This window comes from Leptopilina heterotoma, unplaced genomic scaffold (genome assembly GCF_015476425.1).
Source record: "Leptopilina heterotoma isolate Lh14 unplaced genomic scaffold, ASM1547642v1 Lhet_68, whole genome shotgun sequence".
NCBI lineage: Eukaryota > Metazoa > Arthropoda > Insecta > Hymenoptera > Figitidae > Leptopilina > Leptopilina heterotoma.
Genome location: NW_025111157.1, coordinates 3,113,433 through 3,139,112, shown reverse-complemented (window position 1 = coordinate 3,139,112; position 25,680 = coordinate 3,113,433). Strand labels below are relative to the sequence as shown.

The window sequence follows — 25,680 nt, the reverse complement described above, 5'->3', positions numbered from 1 at the left end:
TATTTGGAAATTTAACTTTCCAATTTCCAGAAATGGATCAAGTGGATGAATATAGTGGGAGAGCGTAAAGGTCAACTCGCAATCAGAATGCTTTGAAAAATATTTAAGTTTGATTATATTCGTGGGGAGGGGACTTTTCTGTAAATGGGATCTCGTACGACATTATCCACTATCAGTCTTGCACTGGACGCGTTTCTTCCAAATTTCTTTTTTTTGTTCATCTTTATCTTGACACTTAACATTTCTTGCATATTGTAAGTATTTTGTATTTTCTTTTCTCGTTCATCAAATTTTCACAATTAATTAAATTGAAAAATAAATCAAACCAGTAATTTTTTTTCAAACTCAAATTGAATTATTTTAAATATAAATACTTCCTCTATGTGGAAGTAATTAATAAATTAGATAAAATATTCGATGGGATTAAAATAAAAAATTCGGCAATATTTAAATTATAAATTAAAAGTTATGAATTTAAAATTAAAAATTATAAATTTAAAATTACAAATTACAAATTCTTTTAATTTAAATACTATAAAATATTAACAATCATTTAAAAAATTGGTTCTACATTGTTTAAATAAAATAAAAGAATCAATTTATATAATTGAGTAATTTTGACCAAAATTTAATTCGATTGCTATTAATGTTATTGAATTGTTAATAAAATTAATAAAATTGAATAAAATTTCTAAGGAGCAATTTAAAATGGTAAGAAGTTTTTATTTAATTTAATTCCTTTAGAAAATTAATTTTTAAGAAAAAAATTTTTTTTCAGAAAGAAAAGAAAATGCGAATTGCAATAATTGGGGCAGGTTCGGCAGGACTTGCGGCGCTTAAAAATTGCAGTGAATTAAAAAATGAAGACGGTTCATCATATACAATAAAATGTTTCGAAAAAAGTGATAAAATCGGAGGCACTTGGGTTTATACTCCACAAACAGGTGTAGATCGTTTTGGATTGCCAATACATTCAAGCATGTACAAAAATCTCAGGTATTGTATATTCAGAAATTTTTCTTAATTATCTCAAATATAATTAACTGAATTATTAATTAATTGAATGATTATTAATTAACTGAATTAATTAAATGATTTATTTATTTACTTATTAATCAATTAATTTATTTATTTTCTTATTAATTAATTTATTTATTTATTGAATTCTCGTAAAATTTTTATTAGTTATGGAAATAATTGAATTCTTTCAAAGAATAGTATTTATGAGAATAATTGAAGAATTTTATCAAGTATTTTTCAATAGTTGAATTCCGTAGAATGAATTTTATTAAATAGAAAAATAATTAATTAATTTTTTAATATTGCTATTAGGTAATTAATTAATTTACTTGTAAAATTAAAAAAAAACTAATTTGTCTTCGCCTGTTTTTGAATGAAATAGAACAAATCTTCCAAAGGAGGTAATGGGATATCCGGACTACCCGATTCCGGAAATTGGAAAAAGTTACATGACACGTTCGGAAATTGTCGATTTTCTGAATTCTTATTGTGATAATTTTCAACTGAGGGAATTTATTTCTGTAAGTTTTATTTGAAAAATCCGTCTTTATTGAATTTTTGAATAATTTGAGATTCTAACTTTTAAAAAATTCAATTATTAATTAATTATTCTTGTTTATTATTTTCAAGAATTTAAATAAAATTCTACGCAAACATTCAATTTCCTTTTAATTTTTAATAATATTTTTCGAGAAAATTCAATTATTTTCTAAAATTTGAATAAATACTTTGAATCAATTTAATTATATTTATAATTAATAAATTCCTTTCCAAAATTTCAATTATTTTTAAAAAAAATTTTACGAAAGTATTCATTCTTTCGTAAAAATTTTCTTAATTGGTTATAAAATAATTCAACAGAATTAAATTATTTTCTATAATTCAAAAGAATTAAATTAACATTTTCAAAAATTTTAATAAAATTCTTGTCAAGAATTCAATTATTTTCATAAATTATAAAATTCTTCGGAGAAATTCTATTATTCCCAAATTTTTTGATGAAATTCTTTGCAAGAATTCGATGATTTTCAATATATTAATTATTTTAAAATTGAAAAAAATATTTAAAAAGAAAAATTATTAAAAAATTTAGGAAACAAACAACTAACTTTAAACTGCGAACAGATTACCGGAATACTACGATTATTAGTGTAGATGATTTTAATTGAAAATTAATTATAGAGCTTCAAAGGGTAAATGACCTAAGTATGATGCAATTCGCATATGTAAATAAGAAAATCTATTTGTCGCTTTTTTCTATCAGATAAACCGCAACCACAATCGAGAGCAGAAAATATATTATAAAAACAAGATAAATTTCTCATTATAAAGTAAAAAAATATTTAAATTATGAATTGTCGGCTTTACTGACATATTTATTTTTATAAGTAAAATAATATTTTTTAATTTGAAAATAATATTTTAATAAAATTTTTTAATTTGGTTTTAGTTTCTTCATAATGTGGAATTAGTGGAACCAATTAATGAAGAGAAGAATGGCAATAATCAGAAATGGAGAGTTAGAGTGAAAAATCTATCAAATCAGGTGGTAATTGAGGAGATATTTGACGCTGTGATGGTTTGCAATGGACATTATTTTCAACCGAGTATTCCAAAAATCAAAGGCAATGATTCATTTTTTGGAGAGAAAATGCACAGTCACGATTATCGAGTTCCTGACGTATTTAAAGAAAAATCTGTCGTTATTTTGGGCGCTGGGCCATCAGGTTATTTTTCTTTCTTTTATTCTTTTTCATGATCAATTTCAATTTTGAAATTTTAATTGAATTTTTTATTAAAATTGTATTACTTGTTTTGAATTCTTGCGAAGGATATTATTAGAATTTTTGTAAATAATTTAATTTTTTTATTGAAAAATTTTGTGGAAATTTAAATTATTATAAAATATGACATAAAAAAATATATTTCAATACAGGAATGGATTTAGCTTTAGAAATATCTTCAGTTGCAAAAAAAGTGATACTCAGTCATCATTTGAAAGATCCCGTTCTTACGAAATTCCCAAATAACGTCATTCAGGTATTGTATTTATAATACAACACAATTTTATTCTATTCCATTTTTAACAAAAAAAAATCTAATGAATTATTCTTTTAATAACTAATTTTTTTCTAATTTTTAAGAAATCGTTTTTCAGAAACCTGATGTTTTGGAATTTGGAAGGGACAAAGCGATTTTCAATGACAATTCCGAGGAAAAAATCGACTTTATATTCTATTGCACTGGTAAAAAATTAATAAAAAAAAATAAAATAAATATTAAACAAAAATATTAGAATTAATATTTTGATTACATACCTCTTGTAAATTGTAATTTTTTAACAGGTTACAAATTTAGCTTTCCTTTTCTGGCAAAATCTTGCGGTGTTAAAGTTGAATCGAATATGGTCACACCATTATGGAAACATTTAATTGCAGTAGAGAATCCAAGTCTTGCATTTATTGGACTTCCATTCTATGTCTGTGCTTTCAGCATGTTTGATTTACAAGTAAGTAATTTACAAGAAATTGACAAAATAATTAAAATACAACAATTTTTACAATTTATTTTCAATTAGTTTAATAAATTAAATTGTAAACTAAATTATTATCAATTAATTTACAAATTAAATTACTTTAAATTAATTTGTAAATTAAATTATTTTTAATTAATTTATAAATTAAATTACTATAAATTAATTTGTAACATAAATTATTTTTGAGATTTGTAAAAATTTTGAATGAAAAAAAATTATTTTTGAAACTTGTAAAAATTTTGAATGAAGAAAATGAATTAATTTTTTGAAATGAAAAAAAGGTGCGCTTCACTTTGAAATATTGGAGAAAAGAGAAACAATTACCGTCGAAGGCTGAAATGCTCGCTGAGGAAAATCGTGAGAGAGAAGAAAAAATAAGTCGTGGATTCAAAACTAAACAGTTTCACCAGATGGGACCAAAGCAGGGAGAATATTATCAAGATTTGTCAGAGACTGCAGAAATAAAACCCTTGCCTTCTGTTTTAACGAAACTTCATAATGACAGCAGTAAACGATTTTTGGACGATTTGGTGAATTATCGACGGGATAGATACAAAATTTTGGATGATGATAATTTCGTACAACTGGAAAGTTTACCAGCATAATATTTATTAATCAAGTCAAAAAGGAATTTTTTCTATCAAACAAACTTTTTTTTAAAACTTTTTACAATCTTTGATTTGTATATTTATTAGTTAATACTTTTAGTTTTATTTTTTGTTTTTTGTTTTTTTAGTTAAGAAAAGAGTATGATAAATAAATTTAATAAATAAATAAATTTTATAAAATGTATTTAAATAATATAATTATAGTAACTACTCAGAGTTGCTATGCAACCTGGAAACATGAAAAACCTGGAAAAGTCAGGGAATTTTGATCGAAATCCTGTAAAACTGTTGTTTTCAAAAGTTATTGTGTTTATTCTTGAAATCTAATTTCACTTAAATATTTCAAAATTAATTCAATTTTAAAAGAATTGCGTTTACAATTTTCAGTAAGTAGATGAACTTTAAAAGGTTTTAGTTAAAAAAAAGAATATTTTTTTTATTGTTAAACATTTTTTCCAGATCGATTGGCAATTGTCAGTCGTCTCTCTAACCTAATTTTTTTCGTTTTCTTTCAATTCAAAATTAAAATGGTGTAAATAAAAAAATCAAAAATCGTAAAAAAATTCTGCAATTTAGAAAAATAATCATGCTTCAAAGAGGAGGAGTCTGTGACATTCGTTGTCAAGCTTTTTGGACTTCGGTCATTAAAAATGAAGACGATATGCGAAGAAGGTGGTACAAAAAAAATCAAGATCTCCTATTGGAAAATTTAAAATTAGAAGATAAAAAACTTGAAGAATTAAAACAACAATCAAAGAAATGTTCATCGAAAAAGCACTTTGAGAAAAAAAAGAAAACTGTTTGTACTTAATATTTTTCTTTCTCTTTGGACAAAAAAACATTTCAATTTTATCTCGTTTTTTATTTCCGCAGATAAAAAGAAAAATAGAAAAATCTGATAAACACGAGGAAAAAGATACAATTAATCTTAGTTTCATGAAACCAGTTGATTTAAAAGTGAAAAATATTCTCTACGAATCTGGAGTTGAGTCTTATGCTGCCACTAATAATTACTTTCGAGAAAGGTAAAATGAATCCTCCAAAAAATTATTGCAATTAATTTTCTGAGTTAAAAAAAATTAATATTTTGATTTTTTGGCAAAAAGATCTTTTTTTTTGGTATGAATTGTATTAAAAATTTTTCCTCAGATACAAAGAGAAACCTGTAGAACGTTTCAATTATCAAGAATGTTCAAGTTGGGAAATTGGATGGCATTTAAAGAATTATCCGCCAATTCCTTTATCCGAAGTGGGAATTCGATCGATTATTCAAACTTCATTTTACAGGCGTGATGCCTCAAGTTTAACTCGCGATCCAAATTGGTATAGAATGTGTCAAACTACAAATGCAAAAAATTTTAACGAAATTTTAACATATTAATAATAAAACAAATATTTTTTCACAATTTAAAAAAAAAATTAAAACTATAGTTTTACAGAAAGAAATTTTCTTTTAAAAGAAACATTTCTTTTATTGCTGACTAGTTTCATTTTATTTGAAATTTAAAGAAAGAGAATTTATAAGTTTTGAAGAAAAAGTAAAATTTATTATCACTTGTTAATCGGTATATAAAAAATTTCTTAAACTTAACTATTATTTAAGTATAAAACTCTTGGAATACATTTTCTTTACTCCCTTATGTGTTATTTCTTATCTTCTATAAATTCTTATTTATTGAAAATAAATTCACTTCATTCTTGAAAGTTTACAAAGAGGTTTGCTTGTTTAAAAAAATAAAACTGCAGAGAAATTTTACGCACACTTTTTTTTTATGCAAAAGAGCAAATATTAATAACAACCCGTAGAAAAATGTTTAATATTATGTGTAATGGAAAACTATTCAGTTAGTCAGTCAGAATTAAGTTTTACAATCGAACATCCTCTTTTTTTTGAGCATTATTTATAAATATGTGTTTATATGAATAAATTGGTACTCATTACAATAATCATTTTTATCTTGCTCATGTTTTATGATTAAAATTCGGCAGTTTGTTTATATAATTAATTCAATACTGAAGAAATGGAAAAAGAGAAATATTAACAAATACTGAATAATATCGACAAATGAAAAAAGGTTTTATCATTTGTATGAATCTCACAATGAATGTTATTGAAGAGTCATTAAATTATTGATAAACAAGAACGACTGCATCATATAAATTGTTAAAGTTAGAGAAATTAACTTTTAATGTTAGTAGTAAATTTAAAGAAAACGATTTTAAAGACGCAAAAGAAAAATGTTTGGAATTTTGCAAATTTTTTTGTTTGTTTTGCAAAACTGAAAAATTTTCTTTTCTCTTTACTTGCGAGTTGCAGATTTAATTGGCAATTTGAAATTATCAACTTCAACATATTGATTTGCTGATAATAAATCCCTCACCGATGTTGAATCTTTGAAATTTATAAAAGTGTAATTTTCATTCGGCTTTCTATATATTGAGTCAATTTTTCCAAACCTGAAATAATTAATATTTCTTTATTGACAAGTTAAAAACTTTCAATTTTATATTTTTAGGAAAAAATCTAATTTTCTATTTATTAGAATCTGATTTTATGTAAAATGAAATAAAATATTTTTTTTCAAAAGAAAAGAATAAATTGTAGTATTATTTTTTTTTTGATAATTGCAGGAAAATTAAAAAAAAATTATTCTAAAGTTTGATAATCATACCTGGAAAAAACCTTCTTTATAGATGCATCAGTTATACTTGAAGTTGTATTTCCAATCCAAATTGCTTTGTCATTCACATCTTTAGAGGGAGGCAATTTTGGGTGAATCGCAGCTACTGTTTTGATAATTGGAACTTTCAGAGGCTGAGGAATAGTTTTTGCAGGACTAAAACAGAAATACTGCAATTATAATTTTGAAAAGAATAAAAATACCTACTCAAGTTGTAAAAACCTTATTTCTTTTTTAAATTAATTATTTCTTTTTTGAAAAGATGATACTTTAAAGAATAAAAACGAAAATATTACCTAGGTGATGGTAAAGTCACTTTTTTTATAAAACTTTGCTGATAATTTGATAATTTACGAAACATTCGAGTTAGACAAGGACTATCCTCGTCATCTGAGTTATATATATCAATCTCGTCCTCGTTTTTAATAATAAAATCATTACATTCTTCCGTTTGTGTTTTCTCAGCTAATAATGAAACAGCACCCTGCAAATTTAAATTAAAGAAAGTTATTGTCAATATTATAATTAAATTACAATGGAACAAAATGAAATATTCATTTGTTAATTTATTACTTTTAGGCTTCGCACTCGATAATTAAAAAAATAGCTCTAAGAACGAAAAAAATAGTAAAAAAAAAGTATCTATTAAAAAATTCAATTTGACGACAAAAAACTCGTTTTAAACGATTCATAAAATTCATAAAATTCACAAAAATTTTATTCTGTATTCTTTTATAATTTTCATCAGAAATATTTACCTTTCTTCTTATACTGCTAATAACTTCAATTCTAAATTTTTCCAAACAATTTTCTAAATATTAATTTGAAATTCTTCAAAAATACGATATTTAAAAATAATTTTGAAAAGTAAAATAAAAAAAAAATTTTGAAATATAAAAATTTCAATTACATTTGACAAAAATTGCAAATAAAATATAATTTAATTTTTTTAAATTATTTACGAGAATTAACTATCTTTAAAACTAAATTGCAATTTTTCAAAAGAAATCAATTATTTGAATGAAGAAAATTGAATAATTAATAGAATAATCGAATATTTCTGAAAATTGAATGTTTATAAAGAATTTTATCAAAAAATTCTTAAAATAATTGAATTCGAAAAATTTTATGAAAATTGTATTTTAAATAGTAATTGAATACCTGTGAAAATTTTATTATTCGTGAAAATGAATTTCTGCAAAAAATTGTATTTAAATTATATTCAAAGTAATGGAATTCTCGCGAAGAATTTTATAAAAATTCTTTTAAATAATTGAATTTTTTTTTATAAAATTGTATTTTAAATATGTAATTGAATTCGTGTGAAAATTTTATTAATCTTGAAAATCATTTAATGTTTGCTAAGAATTTTAATAAAATTCTTTTAAATAATTGAATTCTTTTGGAAAATTGTATTAAAAATAATTGAATTACTATGAAAAATATTATAAAAGTTCTTTTAAATAATTGAATCTTTTTTTATGAAAAAATTTAATAAAAATTGTATTTTAAATAATTGAATTCGTGTAAAAATTTTAATATTCAATTATATAGGTAATTTAAAATTTTAAGTGAAATTTATTTTTTAATCAATTTCTATTAGAAAATTCTACGAGATTTCAATTATTTGAATACAAAAATACAGTATAAGTAATTGAATATTTTTTAAAATTGAATTTTTATGAAGAATTTTATCAAAATTTTTAAAAATAATTGAATTCTTTCGGCGAATTTCAAAAGAAATTTTGTAGAATAAATGCAATTTTCTATCACTTTATTTAAAATTATATAAAAAATAAATTAAATTCTGCGATAAGTTTTGTTATTTTTATGAAAATAATTAAATTCCTGTAAAGAATTTTATTTGTGAAAATAATTTAATTCCGGAAAAAAATATTATTATTTATGAAAATAATTAATTTCTTGTGAAGAATTTTATTCAAATTTTTTAAAACAAAATTAAATTTTTCAGAATTTTTTAAAACATTTTGAAAATAATTCAATTCCATCGAGAAATTTCATTTAAAAAATTGAAAATAATTGAAATCTGACGAAGAAATTTATTAAATTTTTCTTTAATAATTGAATTCTTGTGAGAATGTTTATTTTTTTTAAAAGAATTGAATTCTTGGGAAGAATTTTATTAAAATTTCTTAAATAACTGAATTTCTTCGAAGAATTTTATTTTTTACGAAAATAATTGAATTGTTTTGAAGATTATTATAAACTTTTTTGACAATAATTGTATTCCTAGGAAGAATGTTATATTTTACAAAAATAATTGTATTCTATGATCAGGTTTATTCTAATTTTTCAAATTTATAAAGCATTTTATCAAAATTTTTTGAAACTATTGAATTTCTCAGAACTATTTTTTTCAATTCTCTGAATATATTTGAATTCTTTCGAGAAACTTCATTAAAAAGTTAAAAATAATTGAATTGGTTCAAAGAAAATAAAAAATTGTTAAGTTACTGAATGCCTGTGAAATTTTTATTGTAATTTTGTTTAAATAATTGAATTCTATTGAAAAATTTTATTAAAATAGTAGATAATGAAAATAATTGAGTTTGAAAATTGTAATTGAATCGTTTCTAAGAACTTTATTGAAATTTTTGAATTTTTATTTCAACTTTTAGAAAATTTAAAGTAGTGCAAATTCTCGAAAAAAAATAATGAAAAATGTAGCTTTTAGTGTCACAAATCTAAAAAAAAGTGTTCAAGTAGTATCAAATCGTAAAAAAAGTAGTAAATAGTTGGTGTTTTAGTAGATTAGTATGAAGTCTGCTTTTTAAATTAAGATAAATATTTACCTCGACAGAAGGACATTGATAAAGTATCTCTAATATATCTCTTTCTCGAAAACCCATTGATAATAATTGTAACACTTTAACACGCAGCAATTCCTCAAAAATAGCCGAATTCGTTGGATGAAGATTATGAGCTTCATTTAGATTTTTTTCGGCCTCTTTAAAATTCTGTAACAAAAATCAATAGTAATAAATAAATAAAAATAAATTCCTTTGCTTTTGCAAATAAATTATTTTCAAATTACTTAATTGTTGACAATTTTGAGAACAAAAAATTTAAAAAACATACTTGCAATCCACAGTACGCTTGACCAGCGCGAAATTTTGCTGTTACTAATAATTCACTATCATTAGTTGTCATTATGACAAATTCGGAATCTTTTAAAGACCTAGAAAAAAAAGAAAGTTTTGTAATCACATTTTTTTTACTTTAAATACTTGACGAAATTTTGTTTAAAAAAATACTTACTTTCTATATTCACCTAATCGTAAGAAGCAAAAACTTCTGTTTAGATAATGTCTTAATTCGTGACCATTTAAATTTATGGATTCGTTTAAAAATTGAATTGCTTTCTTAATTTCGTTTGCCATAAGGAAAGCAACTGCTTTTTTTCCTAGAGCTATCGATTCTTTATAATCATTTGCAGTGAGTTTTGACTTCTTCTGTAAAAATTTAAAAGATTAAAATTTATTTTTAAAAAAGAAAATAAAAAATTTAAATAAATGATTAATTTACCATTCCTGATGAGTTTGATTGAAGTCCACTTGTGCTCGGTAAGTTCATCGGTAGACTAAGTAAAGGTACAGGTTTAGGAATATCTTTCTTAACAGTATTATTCTCCTTCGGTAAAGTTGGTTTAATTGTTGATTTTTTATTCTTCTCTGCCTTTGAATCAACATTTTTCTTTCCCTTTGCAGATTCTTTTTTTTCCGATTTTTTCAATGCATTGCTAATAAAAGCCGTATTTTCATCCAATAAATTTTGTTCGTCACCAGTATCGTCAGTTTCTTCCATTTCGGTAACAGTTTTTTCACTATCAACACTAGAGTTATTTTTCGATTTATTATTATTATTATTGTTGTTGTTGTTGTTGTTATTGCTAATTGGTCCATCGTGATCGTCTTCATTTTTACAATTATCCTTCGACTTATGATTTGTTTTAGAATTTGTTTTATTAACTTCCTCTGATTTCTCAATTTTTACATCTTTAGTTTTTTCAACTTGATTTTGTTTCTCCTTCTTTTCTTTCTGTCGTTGTTTCTTTAATTTCTTTTTGGACAATTTTTCAACTTTTATTTCTTTATTGGGTAGAGTTTCTTTTTTCGATGAATTAATTTCATTCTTTTCTTTCGCGGATGGAGTATTATGATTATTTGTAACGACAATTGGTTTCGCTTGGATGACATCATCAACATCATTTTCTACTTGCTCAGAAGGTCTAATTGTACCATTAAAATTTTTATAAAGAATTTCTGGCGCATTTTTAATATTTGTTTTTGTTCCATCAGGTAAAATAACATTAACATCGTTCCAATTTGAAGAAGTATTTTTTTTCTTTGATTGCTTTAAAGCTCTATACTTTTCGATATCATCATAAATGGAAATATAAATTTTGTCATAATCGCAAACATAAACTTTCTCCACTTTCTCCATTGAATCAAATTCGGAAATTGATTCGCATGTATTGTCCGAATCGTCTAAAGATATATCACTTTCACTATCATATGAATAATCATCATTCATAGATGTGAATCGTGGACATCCAGCAAAATAATTGTATTCCATACCATCTAGTTTTATTATCACTAAATGTTTGCAGAATTTATTACCTAGAAATAAAAATTAGTCATCGTTGATATTTTTCTTTAAAAAAACAAATGATTCAAGAACAATGGATTCTTATCAACCGATAACGTTCATTTTTTCGTAATTATTATTAATTATAAAAAGGAAAAAAAGAAATTGAATTTATGAAACAAAAGAAATATTGCAACATAAATATATTAATAAACAAATATCCATTTTTTTCTAGATTTTTAGAATTAATATTTTTCCAATCCAGGCAAAATACATATATAATTTATTGATTAGTTCAAATAAAACAAAAAATTGACGACATCCAACCATATTGCAAAAATAGTTTTAGATATTTTGAAAAAATTTTCAAAATTTACTTACTTAATAGTAATGATAATTAATAATACAAATTTCCGATTATATTTCTATTTCAGGCAGTATAGAATTATATCACTGAGAAAATGAACATTTTGAAAATATCACATAAATATAAACAAATCTCATTTAACCACGCGTTGTGTTTCTAACCGTCTAACGGTCACCGGCTGTTTTCCAGAAATCTACAGAACTATCATATCTAGCAATTGAATTTAATGAAAATTATCAACTACGATAACACTTGTTGAACAATTAGAAAAAATAAATAAATAAATACACTTCGAAAATTGGAAAAAAGCAAAATACATTTGGCATAAATTAACTATTACATTTATTTTGTTGCTTTTGTTGCAATATTCACCAGGGTTGGGAAGCTAAGAATTGCTAAAAATAGCGTAATATGTACACGTCAGAAAATAGCGTGTTTCTATTGGTCCTTTTGCCTATTTCTAAAGTATCATTCACTTGATTTCCTTTGTGTTTTTTAAAGTGTAGTTTCTCGTCTAGTTTACTTTATTCATGCCTCGTTCAAGAGAGAGAGAGAGAGAGTGAAAGGAAAAAAAGCCAATAACCTTCAAAAAGTTTGAATCGTTTGGATAAACCGGTTAACAAAAGGAGGTGCATTTTGCACGCTTTTGTTTACAATTCTATACTTTATTTTTCATTTTAAGTAAAAATATTTACCTTTATTATTTACCTATATGAATATCTATTACAATTGTCTAAAGAAAATGGCAAAACAGGGATTTTTAGTCAACAACAAATAGCGTTGGTTTACATTCCAATTTTGGTTAAATTTGACAAATTTGAAGTATTTTAAGTATAGGATATAAATCATGAATGAAACCGGGGACGTGTCAATTTTGGAAAAATTCCAAGAGCCTAAAAAACGTTTTTGGCTGGTAAGTAAATTCAACTTTACCTTTCATTGTTTATATCCATTTTTTGTAGAAACTTTTTAACAGAATTTGAGTTTACCTTTTGACATCTTAATTCTTATTGTTCCAACTACATATTTGTTACTGAGATGATTGATGAAAACTAAAGTGTTAAAATTAAATTAAATAAAGTGGAGTGTTTAAATTTCGCAAGAATACATCCAGACAAATTGTTGCTCCAAAGTTTCGAAATGTAAATAAGGAACAATGAAGATTTTTAAACGTGAGCATTTTTTTTTTAATAACAATCGCATTTTTGTCAGAATGCAATCGTTTTATTGCTTAATATAATTTTTAACATCAAATTAAGATGTTAAAAATTCGTTATTAAATTATGCTAATGACAATGTAGTCAATATGGAAATAAATCTAGTTCTTGTATCGTTTATGCTTATTTTTTGCTTAATTCGAAGAAAAGCGAGATGGAATTATAATGTTTGATTTTAAAGAAAAAAGTAATTTAAAATAGCAACTTTTTTTTTAATTAGAGATCCAGAAAGCGTCCGAAAAGCGATGCTATCAGTATTAGTTCAATGGACATTTCCATCGATTCCGTGTGTGGAAAGAAGAAGCGACGAAGAATTACTGAAGTTGCCAGTAATATATTTTTCTCACTGCCGTCAGTTTCCGGATCGGAAAAAAAGCGTAAAAGAGCAAGTAATAATCAATTAGATGCTTCTTTTTTGTCTTTTCCTGGAACTGATGTGGACACTCACAATACCACATTAAAACAGTGCGTAATAATTACTAAATTTTTTTCTTCTTCCAGGCTTTGTACTCAATAGTTTATTTTAAAAAAGTAGCTTTAGGACTGAAAAAAGGAGTTAAAAAATTAGCTAATATTTGAACTGACTAAAAAAAATTTTATTATTTAGAAAAGAAATTGAATTCTTGGAACGAATTTTATTATTTATAAAAATTAATTCAATTCCCGCAACAGATTTTATTATTTATAAAAAATAATTGAATTCCTGCAACTAATTTTATTAAATTGTTAGGTACGTCCTATGGACTAAACATAATTATTTTAAATTCTATTTATTAAATAAATTAATATTATTAATATTTAAACTTCAAGTTTAATTTTGTTTTAGTGTTGGTTTTAGGATTTTGAGTTTAAAAGGAATGAAAACAAGAAAATACCACCAATTAAGTATAGCAACTAACAGTTTTCTGTAACACGGGTTAAAATATTTTAGGAATCAGGTATTTTTAAGAGAAAGATGATTTTAAAGAATAATTATAATTTTGAATTTTACTCACTTTTTATTTTAAATTATGTAAAACTTGTTTCTATTCCCAAAACGTGAAATAATATTTTTGTTAAATTCGAATTTTATTTTTAACACTTGTAAATAAGACTTGACATTTTCTATATTTAGAACACGCACTACTTTTCAAATGGAATTAAAACTTTTTCTAGAATTGGATGTATGTTTGAGATACTTTTCAAACTTGAAACTGAGAAGTGACAAGTGACTGATTTTTTAACTGACTTGTATTGTGAGGACACTATTTATAAGATATTGTCCCCACTAAGGTTTTTGGGAATTTCCAGAATTTTGGAAAATATTTTTAGGGAAATGGAAATAAGAGGCTGACTAATTAGCAGATTGGTAAAAAGTTAATAGATTTGATTCTGTCGTTTCGGGATTGGCTCTTCTTGAACCAACCCTCATAAAGAGGCTGAGTCTTCTTGGTTGTATCCTAGGTCAGTGTCTCTTTCTAAAATAGTAGGGATATTATTTCTATGTTTTCGAGTTGGTAGGGATATTATCTCACGTTCTTGAGAGTTTACAAAATATTATTATAAATCTAGTTAATAATAATTTTACAATAATTTTTATAGCGTAGTAATTTTTAAATGTATGTAGGTTTTTGAATTTTTATTTTTAACGTAATTGTCGCATTTTTTAATTATTTATTTCTATTTTATGATCATTTATTTTTGATAAATTGTTATTAATAATTTGTGAATTATTATTGGTTTATTGCTTTTATTTATTTTTTGTGGGTATTTATTTGTTATTAATTATTTTATAAACAATTAATATTTATTATAATAATATTAAGATATTAATTATTTATAATTGTTAATAATGTTTATTTATTGTTTTATTTATTATTCATTTGCAAATGAAAATTAACGTTGCTATTGTTTGAACACATTTTAGAATGTGTATATTGCACTCTCGACCGTACCCTTAAAAGGCCGTTCTTTAAACATCTGGTCAGGTTATATTTCAATTTATGGTTTCCTTTAACATTTGGAAACACTTTGACTTTTGTTCGGAAAAAGTATTTTTTCTGAAAGGTTAACGTTAACTGTTAAGAAGGATGAAATTTGAACTTTTTTTTAAATCACTCAATTCCTGGGAAAAAATGTTATAATTTGAAAAAATAATTCAATTCTCCTTTTCATTTTATGAAAATTTAAAAGAAATTGAATTTTGAAGCAATTACAAATGATTGCAAAAATTCAATTATTTTCAAAAATAAAATTCTTATCCCCCAAAAAAATTCAATTAGATAAAAAAATTTTTAATAAAATTCTACGCTAACATTTCATTATTTTCATAAATATTAAAACTCATCGCAGACTTTCAATTATTTTTAATGCAATTTTAATGGAATTCCTCGAAAAATGTAATTATTGTTAAAAATTATGTTAAAATTTATCAAAGAAAATTCAATTATTTTAAAAACCTTTACTACAATTTATTTATTAGAATTTAAGTATTATTTTTAATACAGGTTTAATTAAATTTCTTCAAAAAATTAAATTGTTTTCAAAAATTTTAATGAAATTCTTCGCAGAAATTCAATTATGTTAAAAAATTTACAAAAATTCTCGTCAGATTTTCAATTATCTTTATAAATAATAAAATTTTTCTCCGAAACTCAATTATTTTTAAAAATTTTAATAAAATTCTTGGCAGAATTTCAGTTTCAATTTATTAATACAATTTTCATCAAATTTCTCGGAAAATGCAATTATTCTTAAAAATTTTATTAAAATTTGTCAAGAGAATTCAAAATTATTTAAAAATTTGTTGATAAAATTCTTTATGAAAATTCATTTTTAAGAAACATTCGATATAATAAAATATTTATTTTTATAATATTAAATAATTGAATTCTCGTAGAATTTTCTAATAAATATTGATTTAAAAATGAAGTTCAGTTTGTATTTTAGATAATAATTAAATATTAAAAGCATGATAGCATGAATTTTTACAAATAATTGAGTTTTGAAAAAGTTTAAATGAATTTTTTATTTAAATTATTTTAATTTTTTATTTTCTACATATTTAATTGAAGAATTTTCGAATAATCTAAATTTTGTAAAATTAAATTGTAAACTTTTGCAAAAATTATTAAAAATAATGAATAATTGTTAATTTATTTCTTTCTGAAGAATTTTAATAAAATTTTTGAAATTAATTACATTTTTTGAAGAATTTACTTAAAATCGTATTATAAATAATCGATACTCTGTAAAGAATTTTAATATTCAGAAAATAATTAAAGTCTCGCAATGAATTTTTATTCAATTTTTAAAAAAATAAATGATTTTCATTTATTTATGAAAATAATTGAATTCTTGCAACGAATTTTGATTACATTTTTTCAAAATAATTGAATTCTTTTGAGAAATTTTATTAAAATAGTAGATTTTGAAAATATTTGAATTTCATCAAAGAATTTCATTATTTGTGAAAATAATTGAATTCTTGCAAAAGATTTTCGAGAAAGTTCCTAAAAATAATTAAATTTTGCAATGAATTTTATTAAAATTCCTGAAAATAATTGTTTCTAAGAAGAATTTTATTAAAATTTTCAAGAATAATTTTTTTTATTCCAACTATTAGCGAATTTAAACTCGTGAAAATTAAAAAAAAATAGGAATAAGTTGCTTTTAGTGTCACAAATTTAAAAAAAAGTATCCATATAGTAACTAATCGTAAGAAAAGTAGTAAATAGTAAATAGGTTTTAGTAGATGAGTGCGAAGCCTATTCTTCTATTCGATTTTTTCTGATTATTTAATTTTCCTAATTGTTTTACAGAAACGAATTGGCTGGTAATGTGGCAATTCGCAGTTGGATGGTTGACATCGCAGTAAGCAATCTAAAAGATTTGAGTTCAACCTTAAGTCGCAGGGAAGTAAAGAGACAAGAGGCAATCTATGAATTATATTGTGGTGAGAATGTCCTTTTAAATGATCTTTCAGCTCTGAGAGAATCCTACTACGATCCCCTTCTCTCTCTCGATATTTTTAATACTTCCGAACTTGACACACTTTTCGGAAATATTGACAGTTTCATTGAATTGCACAGCGAATTAAGGGACAATTTGGTTAAGTTGCGCGATCAGTCTGGTTTTACTGATATCGTTGGACCGACAATAATCAATTGGGTATAAAAATTATTTTTCTCAAATATTATTCTTCTCAAATTAAATCTTAATTGTAAAAATTAATTCGATTTCTTTTTTTTTTTACAGTTTTTGCAATTGGAAACTTTGTATATTGAAAGATGCAGAAAGCAAATTTGGGCCAGACATTTGCTTGAATCGAGGAAACTTACAAATAAACGATTTCAGGAATTTATAAAGAAAAAATTAGAAACATCACACGCTGTTGATTTGTGGACGTATTTGGATGTACCAAGATCACGTGTCGTTAAATATCCACTTTTAGTGAAAGAAATTCTCAAACACACGCCGTCCGGTCATCCAGATGAAATTTCTCTAAAAGAATCGCGTGAAATTTTATTGAAATTATTAAATGAAATTGATAAAGCAATGGGCGATGCCGAATGTCAATTAGCAAAGACGAAAATTAATCCAAAGGGTGAATTCGATCCGGACAAGTGCGTTGAAAACGCTGCTCAATTAATAACCGAGGGACAACTTCGCGATTCTCGCGGAATGGTAAAAGAAAATCAATTTTCCTCTTTTCTTCCCAATCTAATTAGTTTATACCTAATTGATTAAATTTTTTTTTTAGAAATATCATTGCTTTTTGTTTGACACTTGTTTGGCAATGACAAGACCCATAAGACGATCAGTAAGAAAATATAATATCTCCTTTCCAATTGTAACGAGCAAAGAATTCTGTCAAGACATTGACTCGACGAGTCAAAATTCATCAGGATTTAAAGTGGGCAAACATAATTTATACGTGGACGATGAACATCAAAAGAGACATTGGATTGATGCACTGAAAAGAGTCTTTAGATTTTCATTGAAAGAAATGGAAATTGCAATTGAAAAGGAAAATGCAAATCACTTTCAAAAAGTTGATTTAAAAAAGCGAACAAAAGAAATGGTGAGGGAAAATAACTTTTCTTTCACGTTAAGAAGAAATTTACTGAGACCAAAATTAAATACCGATACTTCGTAATTTTTCATTTTTTTTTATAAATTACTATCTAGTATAGATAAATTATTTTTTATAACTACTTTTAAGGAGTAAGGAATTCAACTTTTTTATCTAAAAAGTTTTGTAACTCGTAAAAAGAGACAATAAATTGTCAAGAACTTTTTTAACGGACATTTTTATAGTAAAAAAAGGTATGTATTGAAAATTACGTTTAATCTTCCCATTGTATATTATCCCTAAAAGTCCAGGGACTTTTAAATATCTAACTTTGTATTTAAAATAATTTTTCTACTTTAATAAAAGTATATATTTCACTTTTAACAAAAGTTTTATAATTTTAATAAAATTCTTTGCAAATTTTAATTATTTTCAGGAATTTTAATAAAATTTTTTGTAAAATTCAATTTTTAGCAATTGTATTAAAATTCATTGCAAAATTCAATTATTTTCCAGTATTTTAAGAAAATTCTTCGCAAAAGTTAATTATTTTAAGGAATTATACTAAAATTGCAGAAAATTCAATTATTTTTAGGAATTTTATTAAAATTCATTGCATAATTCAATTATTTTCATGAATTTTAATAAAACTTTTCGCAAAATTCAATTATTTTAAGGAATTTGAATAAAATCTTTTGCAACATTTAATTTTCAGGAATTGTATTAAAATTCTTTGCAAAATTCAATTACATAAATTAATTTAACTGAAATTGCAAAAATTCAATTATTTTCAGGATATTTAATAAAATTCTTTGTAAAATTCAATGATTCTCATAAATTTTAATAAAGCTCTTCTCAAAATTCAATTATTTTCAGAAATTTCAATAAAATTCATTGCCAAATTCAATTATTTTAACGATTTATAATAATACTTTTTACAAAATTCAATTATTTTCAGAAATTTTAATAATATTTTATTGCAAAATTCAATTTTCAGGAATTGTTAAAAAATTTATTGCAGAATTCAATTATTTTCATGAATTAAAAAAAAATTCTTTGCAAAATTCAATTATTTTAAGGAATTATACTAAAATTGCAGAAATTCAATTATTTTCAGGAATTTCATTAAAATCCATTGCAAAATTCAATTATTTTAAGAAATTTTAATAATACTTTTTACAAAATTCAATTATTTTCAGGAATTGTATTAAAATTAATTAAAAATTAAATTATTTTCATGAATTTTAATAAAACTCTTCTCAAAATTCAATTATTTTCAGAAATTTCAATAAAATTCATTGCAAAATTTAATTATTTTTAGGAATTTTAATAAAACTCTTTGCAAAATTCAATTATTTTTAGAAATTTTAATACAATCTTTTGCAAAATTTAATTTTCAGGAATTTTGTTAAAATTTATTGCAAAATTCAATAATTTTCAGGAATTTTAATGAAATTCTTTGCAACATTCAATGATTTTCATAAATTTTAATAAAATTTTTTGCAAAATTCAATGAATTTCATAAATTTTACTAAAACTTTCTGCAAAATTTAATTATTTCCAGGAATTTTATTAAAATTCATTGCAAAATTCAGTTATCAGGAATTTGAATAAAATTTTTCTAAATTCAATTATTTGCTAAAACTTAATTATTGTCATGAATTTTAATAAAACTCTTTGCAAAATTCAATGATTTTCATAAATTTTAATAAAACTTTTTGGAAAATTCATTTATTTTTAGAAATTTTAATACAATTCTTTGCAAAATTTAATTATTTTCATATAGCAATACTCATTAAAAGAATTTAATTTTTTTTAAAAGTTATAAAATTCATCGTAGAAATACAATTACATATTTTAAAATTTTTTTTAAATATCATCGTTAAGATTTTAATTATTATTATAAATAGCAAAATTCTTCTCCGAAATTCAATTATTTCAAAAATATTAATAAAATTCTTGTCAATATTTCAGTTAAATTTTAAAAATTTTCTTAATCAAACGATTTTTAATATCTAATATTTTAAGAAAATTCCTCAACAAAATTTAATTATTTTCATGAATTTTAATAAGACTCCTTACAAAATTCAATTATTTTCAGGATTTCTAGGGATTTTTAAATATCTAATTTCGTATTTAAAATAATTTTTCTACTTTAATAAAAGTATATATTTCACTTTTAACAAAAGTTTTATAAGATTTTTTTTTAAAATAAAATTTTCGCGTTTACTTACAAATTTTTACATTTCTAGTCTTTTTTACAGATTAAAAATAATTTTGAATGCTTTACAATTATTTTGATTATAAAAAAAAGTGAATAAAAATTCTAAACTTTGCAGGGTTTCATGTAATTTCCATCGGGATAACGTTTTTTAAATGCTTTTATAAGTTGTGGATCAATGAGACGAATGCCATTCACTTGATTGCCGAGTGTTATCCAATTTGGTTGTACATTATGGGGACGACCGAATAATTCAATTTTCCTCGTTCCAGGACTCATGCGTTCGATTATACCGTAAATTTCATCGGGTTTATGACTCGTCGCTCTCACTTCGGCGACAATTACGTCACTGTCCAGTCCACGATTAATACGTGGATTTCCCTTCATTCCAACGAGACAATGTTCCTTGCCGTGATTTAGCCAGTGACCCGTGCGTCCAGTGCGAATGATTCGCTGCAATTGATTTGTTTTCACCCAAATTATTTCGTCGACTCTCTCGTAGCCCCACAATTGCAGACATTCACGACCCAATTCCATCGCACGACCAGTGACCCAGAGAAACAATAGACCCTCGTCTTGAAGTGCTGGAATTCCCAATTGTCGCATTTCATCGTCTGACATTGTCCCATAGGGAAGTTCCATATGAATGTCCCAGGGTGGGTCGGCCATTATCACGGCGAATTTACCCAAAACTGTCATGTCCAAATAGCGAAGATCACATTGAATCCATTGGGGTGGATAGAGTGTTAATTCACTGCCAGTACTGCAGTTTGTACTTGTGCTGGTTGTACTTGTCTCAGCGTTCGTTGAATTATTTCCATCGTTGTCTAGTGGTACGTGATTTTGTTCCCTTTGTTGTTGAGGAGACAGACTGTCTACTTCGTAGTGAACATACCTAGAAAAAAACATTTGTCAGAGAAAAATATTCTTTTAGTTCTATTTATTTTATTTTATTTATTTATTTTACTTATTTATTTATTTTACTTATTTATTTTACTTATTTCTTTATTTTACTTATCTATTTATTTTACTTATTTATTTATTTTATTCTATTTCAGGGTTACCACAGGTTAGGGAAATCAGAGAATTCAAGAGAAAATCAGGAAAAGTAGAATTGGTCTGGGAAAAAATCAGGGGTTTTTATTAAAACTACTGAAAAAAAAAATTTTTAGAATTCATATGAAAATTCTGAATTTCTGTTTTGAATTCTACAAAGTTCTCGTCAAAATTTCAATCATAATCTTTATAAATTATACAATTCTTCTCCGACATTCTATTATTTTCAAAAAGTTTAATAATAATTCAATTATTAGCAAAATTCTACCTCAATTCAATGATTTTCAATATCTACTAAATTTTAATAAAAATTTCCAAAAGAATTCAATTATTTAAACAAAAATTGAATAAAATTTTACGCAAACCATTTATTATATTCATAAAATAATAATAATTTTACAATAATTCAATTGTTTACAAATTTGTTCGAAATAATTCAAATATTTTTAGGTATTTAAATAAAAATCTTTGCAAAATTCAATTATTTTCAGCATTTTGATTAAAATTCATTGCTAAATTCAATTATTTTCAGGAATTTTATTAAAATTCATTTCAAAATTCAATTATTCTCATGAATTTTAATAAAAATCTTTACAAAATTCAATTATTTTCAGAGATTTTAAAAAATCTCTGCAACATTAAATTATTTTTATAAATTTAGATAAAGTTTTTTGCTAAATTCAATTATTTTCAGGAATTTTAATAAAATCTTTTGCAAAATTCAATTTTTAGCAATTGTATTGAAATTCATTACAAAATTCAATTATTTTCATGAATTTTAAAAAAATTCTTCGCAAAATTCAATTATTTTAAGGAATTTTACTAAAATTGCAGAAATTCAATTATTTTCATAAATTTTGATAAAACTCTTTGCAAAATTCAATTATTTTCATAAATTTAAATAAAATTCAATTATTCTCATGAATTTTAATGACTTTCATAAATTTTAATAAAACTTTTTGGAAAAATAAAATATTTTCAGAAATTTTAATAAAACTCTTTACAAAATTCAATTATTTTCAGGAATTTTAATAAAACTCTCTACAAAATTCAATTATTTTTATAAATTTATATAAAGGTTTTTGCTAAATTCAATTTTTTTTAGGAATTTTAATAACATTTTTTGCAAAATTCAATTTTTAGCAATTTTATTAAAAATCATTGCAAAATTTAATTATTTTCATGAATTTTAAAAAAATTCTTCGTAAAATTTCTAACTAAAATTGCAGAAATTCAATTATTTTCATAAATTTTGATAAAACTCTTTGCCAAATTCAATGACTTTCATAAATTTTAATAAAACTTTTTGGAAAATTCAATTATTTTTAGAAATTTTAATAGAATTGTTTGCAAAATTCAATTATTTTCGTAAATAGTAATATTTATCACAAGAATTCAATTATTTTTAAAAGTAATAAAATTTCTCGTAAAAATTCAATTATTTTCAAAATTTCTAAAAAAATTATCGTCAAGATTTTAATTATCATTAAAAATAGCAAAATTCTTCTTCGAAATTCAACGAATTATTTCAAAAATTATTAATAAAATGGTTGTCAAAATTTAAGTTAATTTAAAAAAAAATTTCCTAATTAAACGATTTTTATTATCTAATATTTTAATAAAATTTCCCAAAAAATTCAATTATTTGATAAAAATGTTGATATAATTTCATGCAAACATTTAATTATTTTCATAATTAAAAAAATTTGACAGAAATTGAATTATTTAAAAAAAAAGTAGCATAAATTTTTTTATAAAAAGTTAATTATTTGAAAATATTCTCTTCACAATAATTCAATTATTTTTAGAAATAATACAATTCATGGCAGAATTTTAATTATTTTTAATACAATTTTAATCGAATTTCTCGAAAAATGCAATTATTCTTAAAAATTTTATTACAATTCGTCGATAGATTCAATTATTTAAAAAAATTTTTTGTAAAATCTTTGAAAATCTGAATTTTTTCATACTTTTATCTAAAAAGTTTGTAGAATTAATTTATTTTAAAAAAGTTTAATTGAATTTTTGCTTAAATTGTTATTTGAAGTTTTTACATTCTAATAAATATTTCATTGAAGAATTTCTGAATAATCGATGAAGTTTCGTGAAATTAAATTGTATTCAAATGATTTTGTAAAATCTCAAAAAACTTTGTCAAAAATTATTAAAAATAATTGATTGAAAGAAGAATTTTAGTTTAAAATTTCAGAAAATAATAATTGAATTGAAATGATGAAAATAATTTCAAAGAAGTCAGAGTAACAAAATTCTTATATTATAAAATAATGATTTTATCATTCGGTCATCTATAATTAATTAGAAAACATGAAGAAATCGATTATTCCGAGTCGAAGACTCGGAGTTATCGATTTCTTCGTGTTTTTTCTAATAAAATATTCTTATAGGTTGTTGAATTTCAAGAAGAGTTGAATTTGAATGTTGTGAAGAATTTTAATTCCTACTCTCTAAATCTGAATTAGTACGGATTTAATTTATTTATTTAATAATTTGAATTAGTAACAGTTTTTACTAATCTTTAGAATTTTTTTACTAATCGCTAGGAGAAAATTACTAGTTTAATTATAAGAACGTATTTTTTATTATTTCAAATTTGTAAACGGCTTACTAATGAATTAGTGGTTTTCTACTAGCAATTAGTAAAAAAATTACTAAAGATTAGTAAAAACTGTTACTAATTTAATTGGTAAACGAATTCGCACTATTTCATTAGTAGAAAATTACTAATTCATATTTAGAGAGTATGAAAAAATAATAGTGATTAAATATTTAGAGTGAATCGGAATATTCTTCAGGGTCAGGAAAAAAATGAAAATTTTATCTGAAAATCATGGAAAAAGAAAATTAAATTTTTTGTAACTACCCTGTATTTTTAAATCTTGTAAAAAAAGTTAACTCACTTGCAGGTATCCATATGAAAACAAGTATTAAGAAAACTGCAATCACCCAAAGATTCGTCCGTGTGAGTTTGTATAATTTTCTTGAAATGCAATTTTTTACATTTACCAACAAATCCCTGTCCACTGGTATGATTAATTTTCGCGCAATCAATACGCGTCCCATGGGGACAGAATTCCATCACTTGTGCACCACCTTGCGATCGAAATCTTTCGGCTAATGATTTTTCTTTTGACGTTTGTTTCGATAGAAGATCGAGAATTTGTTCGCCAACTTTTTTACTCTCTTTCTCCCTAATTGTTGGCATTGTGATCAATGACATAATGTCTTCGATTTTATCCTGTTTCGATTGTTTCTCAGGTGGGGCGTCTTCATTTGATTCTGATACCGAAGATTCCGTTCGATCGGGACTCTCGACAATGAGCGATTGAGCAAGAGGCGATTGAACTGATTGTGCTTCTATAACAGAGATTATTGTGTATCCAAAAATACCATCTTCGGTTACTTCCTTAATTCTGGGGGAGAAAAAAAGAAAATTTTTATTTTTGAAAAGAAAAATAATTTTCCACTACAAAAAAAGGAAATTGGAATATTTCTCACTTTATAACGTCCTGGGCGGCGAATTTTTCCAATATTTTATTCATGTCTGCGTAAGAAACGTCGGCGCTTAAATTTTTTCTCAATTGATCCAGAAGATCGGCTGATGTTATTGGTAAATTTGAAGTGGACTCGTGTAATATGCAAAGAACATCCTGTTCATATTCGGAATGATCAGAGCGTACTGATGATGTTTCGACTGAAAACAAAAATTGCAATTGTTTGACAGTTTCTGTTCCAGTTAAGAAGAAGATTTCTCAGGTTAGAAATGTACTCGAAAAATTAAAAATCTCCGTTTTTTTTTGTTATAATTTATAAATTAAGAATGCTTAAATAAAATTAAATTACCAATAATATTCTGTGACTCCGAAGACGGGGAAGATGACAACGAAGCAGTTGAGGTAAGAGTGAATAATTCATTTCTCTCTCTTTTTCGCTTTTGTAATTTTTCACGTAAACAATTTCTCTTAATTTTAATAGCTTGAATTTCTTCAAAAGCGTCTGACATTTTAAAATTATAATTATAAATAAATATCACATTTGCATTTTTCTTTGAATACTATATAAAATATCTTTACTATATACTAAAATATTCTATTTTATAAAACATGGAAATAATTCTTTACCAGTCTTTTTAAACTAACATTAAATGAGATATTTAATTTCTTATTAAAAAAATTCTTAAATTGTCATATTTATCACTTGATTGTTTACATCGGCTCCATCGGCGACATGAAAACAAGAACTATACTAAGAGATGGAAACTCAGTTCGAAAAATGTCAAACTAAAGGTTGAT

At 23.6% G+C, this 25,680-nt stretch overlaps 4 protein-coding genes and 1 pseudogene across 5 annotated transcripts; 3 read left to right on the top strand and 2 right to left on the bottom strand.

Moving 5' to 3' along the window:
• Nucleotides 1–82: 82 nt before the first annotated feature.
• On the top strand, nucleotides 83–4,247 carry LOC122510319 (senecionine N-oxygenase-like). Its single transcript, XM_043624872.1, has 8 exons — nucleotides 83–254; nucleotides 779–996; nucleotides 1,403–1,541; nucleotides 2,471–2,747; nucleotides 2,957–3,060; nucleotides 3,179–3,266; nucleotides 3,366–3,529; nucleotides 3,838–4,247. Exons 2-8 carry the CDS (start codon nucleotides 791–793, stop codon nucleotides 4,159–4,161), a joined length of 1,302 nt encoding a protein of 433 aa, XP_043480807.1. The 5' UTR covers nucleotides 83–254; nucleotides 779–790; the 3' UTR covers nucleotides 4,162–4,247.
• A 352-nt stretch (nucleotides 4,248–4,599) lies between these two features.
• LOC122510338 lies at nucleotides 4,600–5,545 on the top strand (annotated as a pseudogene).
• A 144-nt stretch (nucleotides 5,546–5,689) lies between these two features.
• Nucleotides 5,690–12,210, bottom strand: LOC122510297 (integrator complex subunit 5-like protein). Of its 2 annotated transcripts, none has more exons than XM_043624827.1 (8): nucleotides 11,835–12,210; nucleotides 10,392–11,485; nucleotides 10,125–10,318; nucleotides 9,945–10,044; nucleotides 9,659–9,823; nucleotides 7,142–7,329; nucleotides 6,837–7,001; nucleotides 5,690–6,621 (listed from the first exon to the last, which is right to left on the bottom strand). In XM_043624827.1, exons 2-8 carry the CDS (start codon nucleotides 11,439–11,441, stop codon nucleotides 6,465–6,467), a joined length of 2,019 nt encoding a protein of 672 aa, XP_043480762.1. In that variant the 5' UTR covers nucleotides 11,442–11,485; nucleotides 11,835–12,210; the 3' UTR covers nucleotides 5,690–6,464. The 2 variants fall into 2 exon arrangements, with proteins under 2 accessions (XP_043480762.1, XP_043480764.1); XM_043624829.1 differs by having other exon boundaries at nucleotides 10,125–10,315.
• A 152-nt stretch (nucleotides 12,211–12,362) lies between these two features.
• LOC122510298 (neuroepithelial cell-transforming gene 1 protein-like) lies at nucleotides 12,363–18,474 on the top strand. Its single transcript, XM_043624830.1, has 5 exons — nucleotides 12,363–12,733; nucleotides 13,258–13,502; nucleotides 16,838–17,186; nucleotides 17,274–17,702; nucleotides 17,779–18,474. Exons 1-5 carry the CDS (start codon nucleotides 12,668–12,670, stop codon nucleotides 18,172–18,174), a joined length of 1,485 nt encoding a protein of 494 aa, XP_043480765.1. The 5' UTR covers nucleotides 12,363–12,667; the 3' UTR covers nucleotides 18,175–18,474.
• A 1,840-nt stretch (nucleotides 18,475–20,314) lies between these two features.
• Nucleotides 20,315–25,625, bottom strand: LOC122510339 (N6-adenosine-methyltransferase subunit METTL3). The gene is made up of 4 exons (XM_043624904.1): nucleotides 25,232–25,625; nucleotides 24,887–25,082; nucleotides 24,289–24,801; nucleotides 20,315–21,206 (listed from the first exon to the last, which is right to left on the bottom strand). Exons 1-4 carry the CDS (start codon nucleotides 25,389–25,391, stop codon nucleotides 20,417–20,419), a joined length of 1,659 nt encoding a protein of 552 aa, XP_043480839.1. The 5' UTR covers nucleotides 25,392–25,625; the 3' UTR covers nucleotides 20,315–20,416.
• Nucleotides 25,626–25,680: the final 55 nt, after the last annotated feature.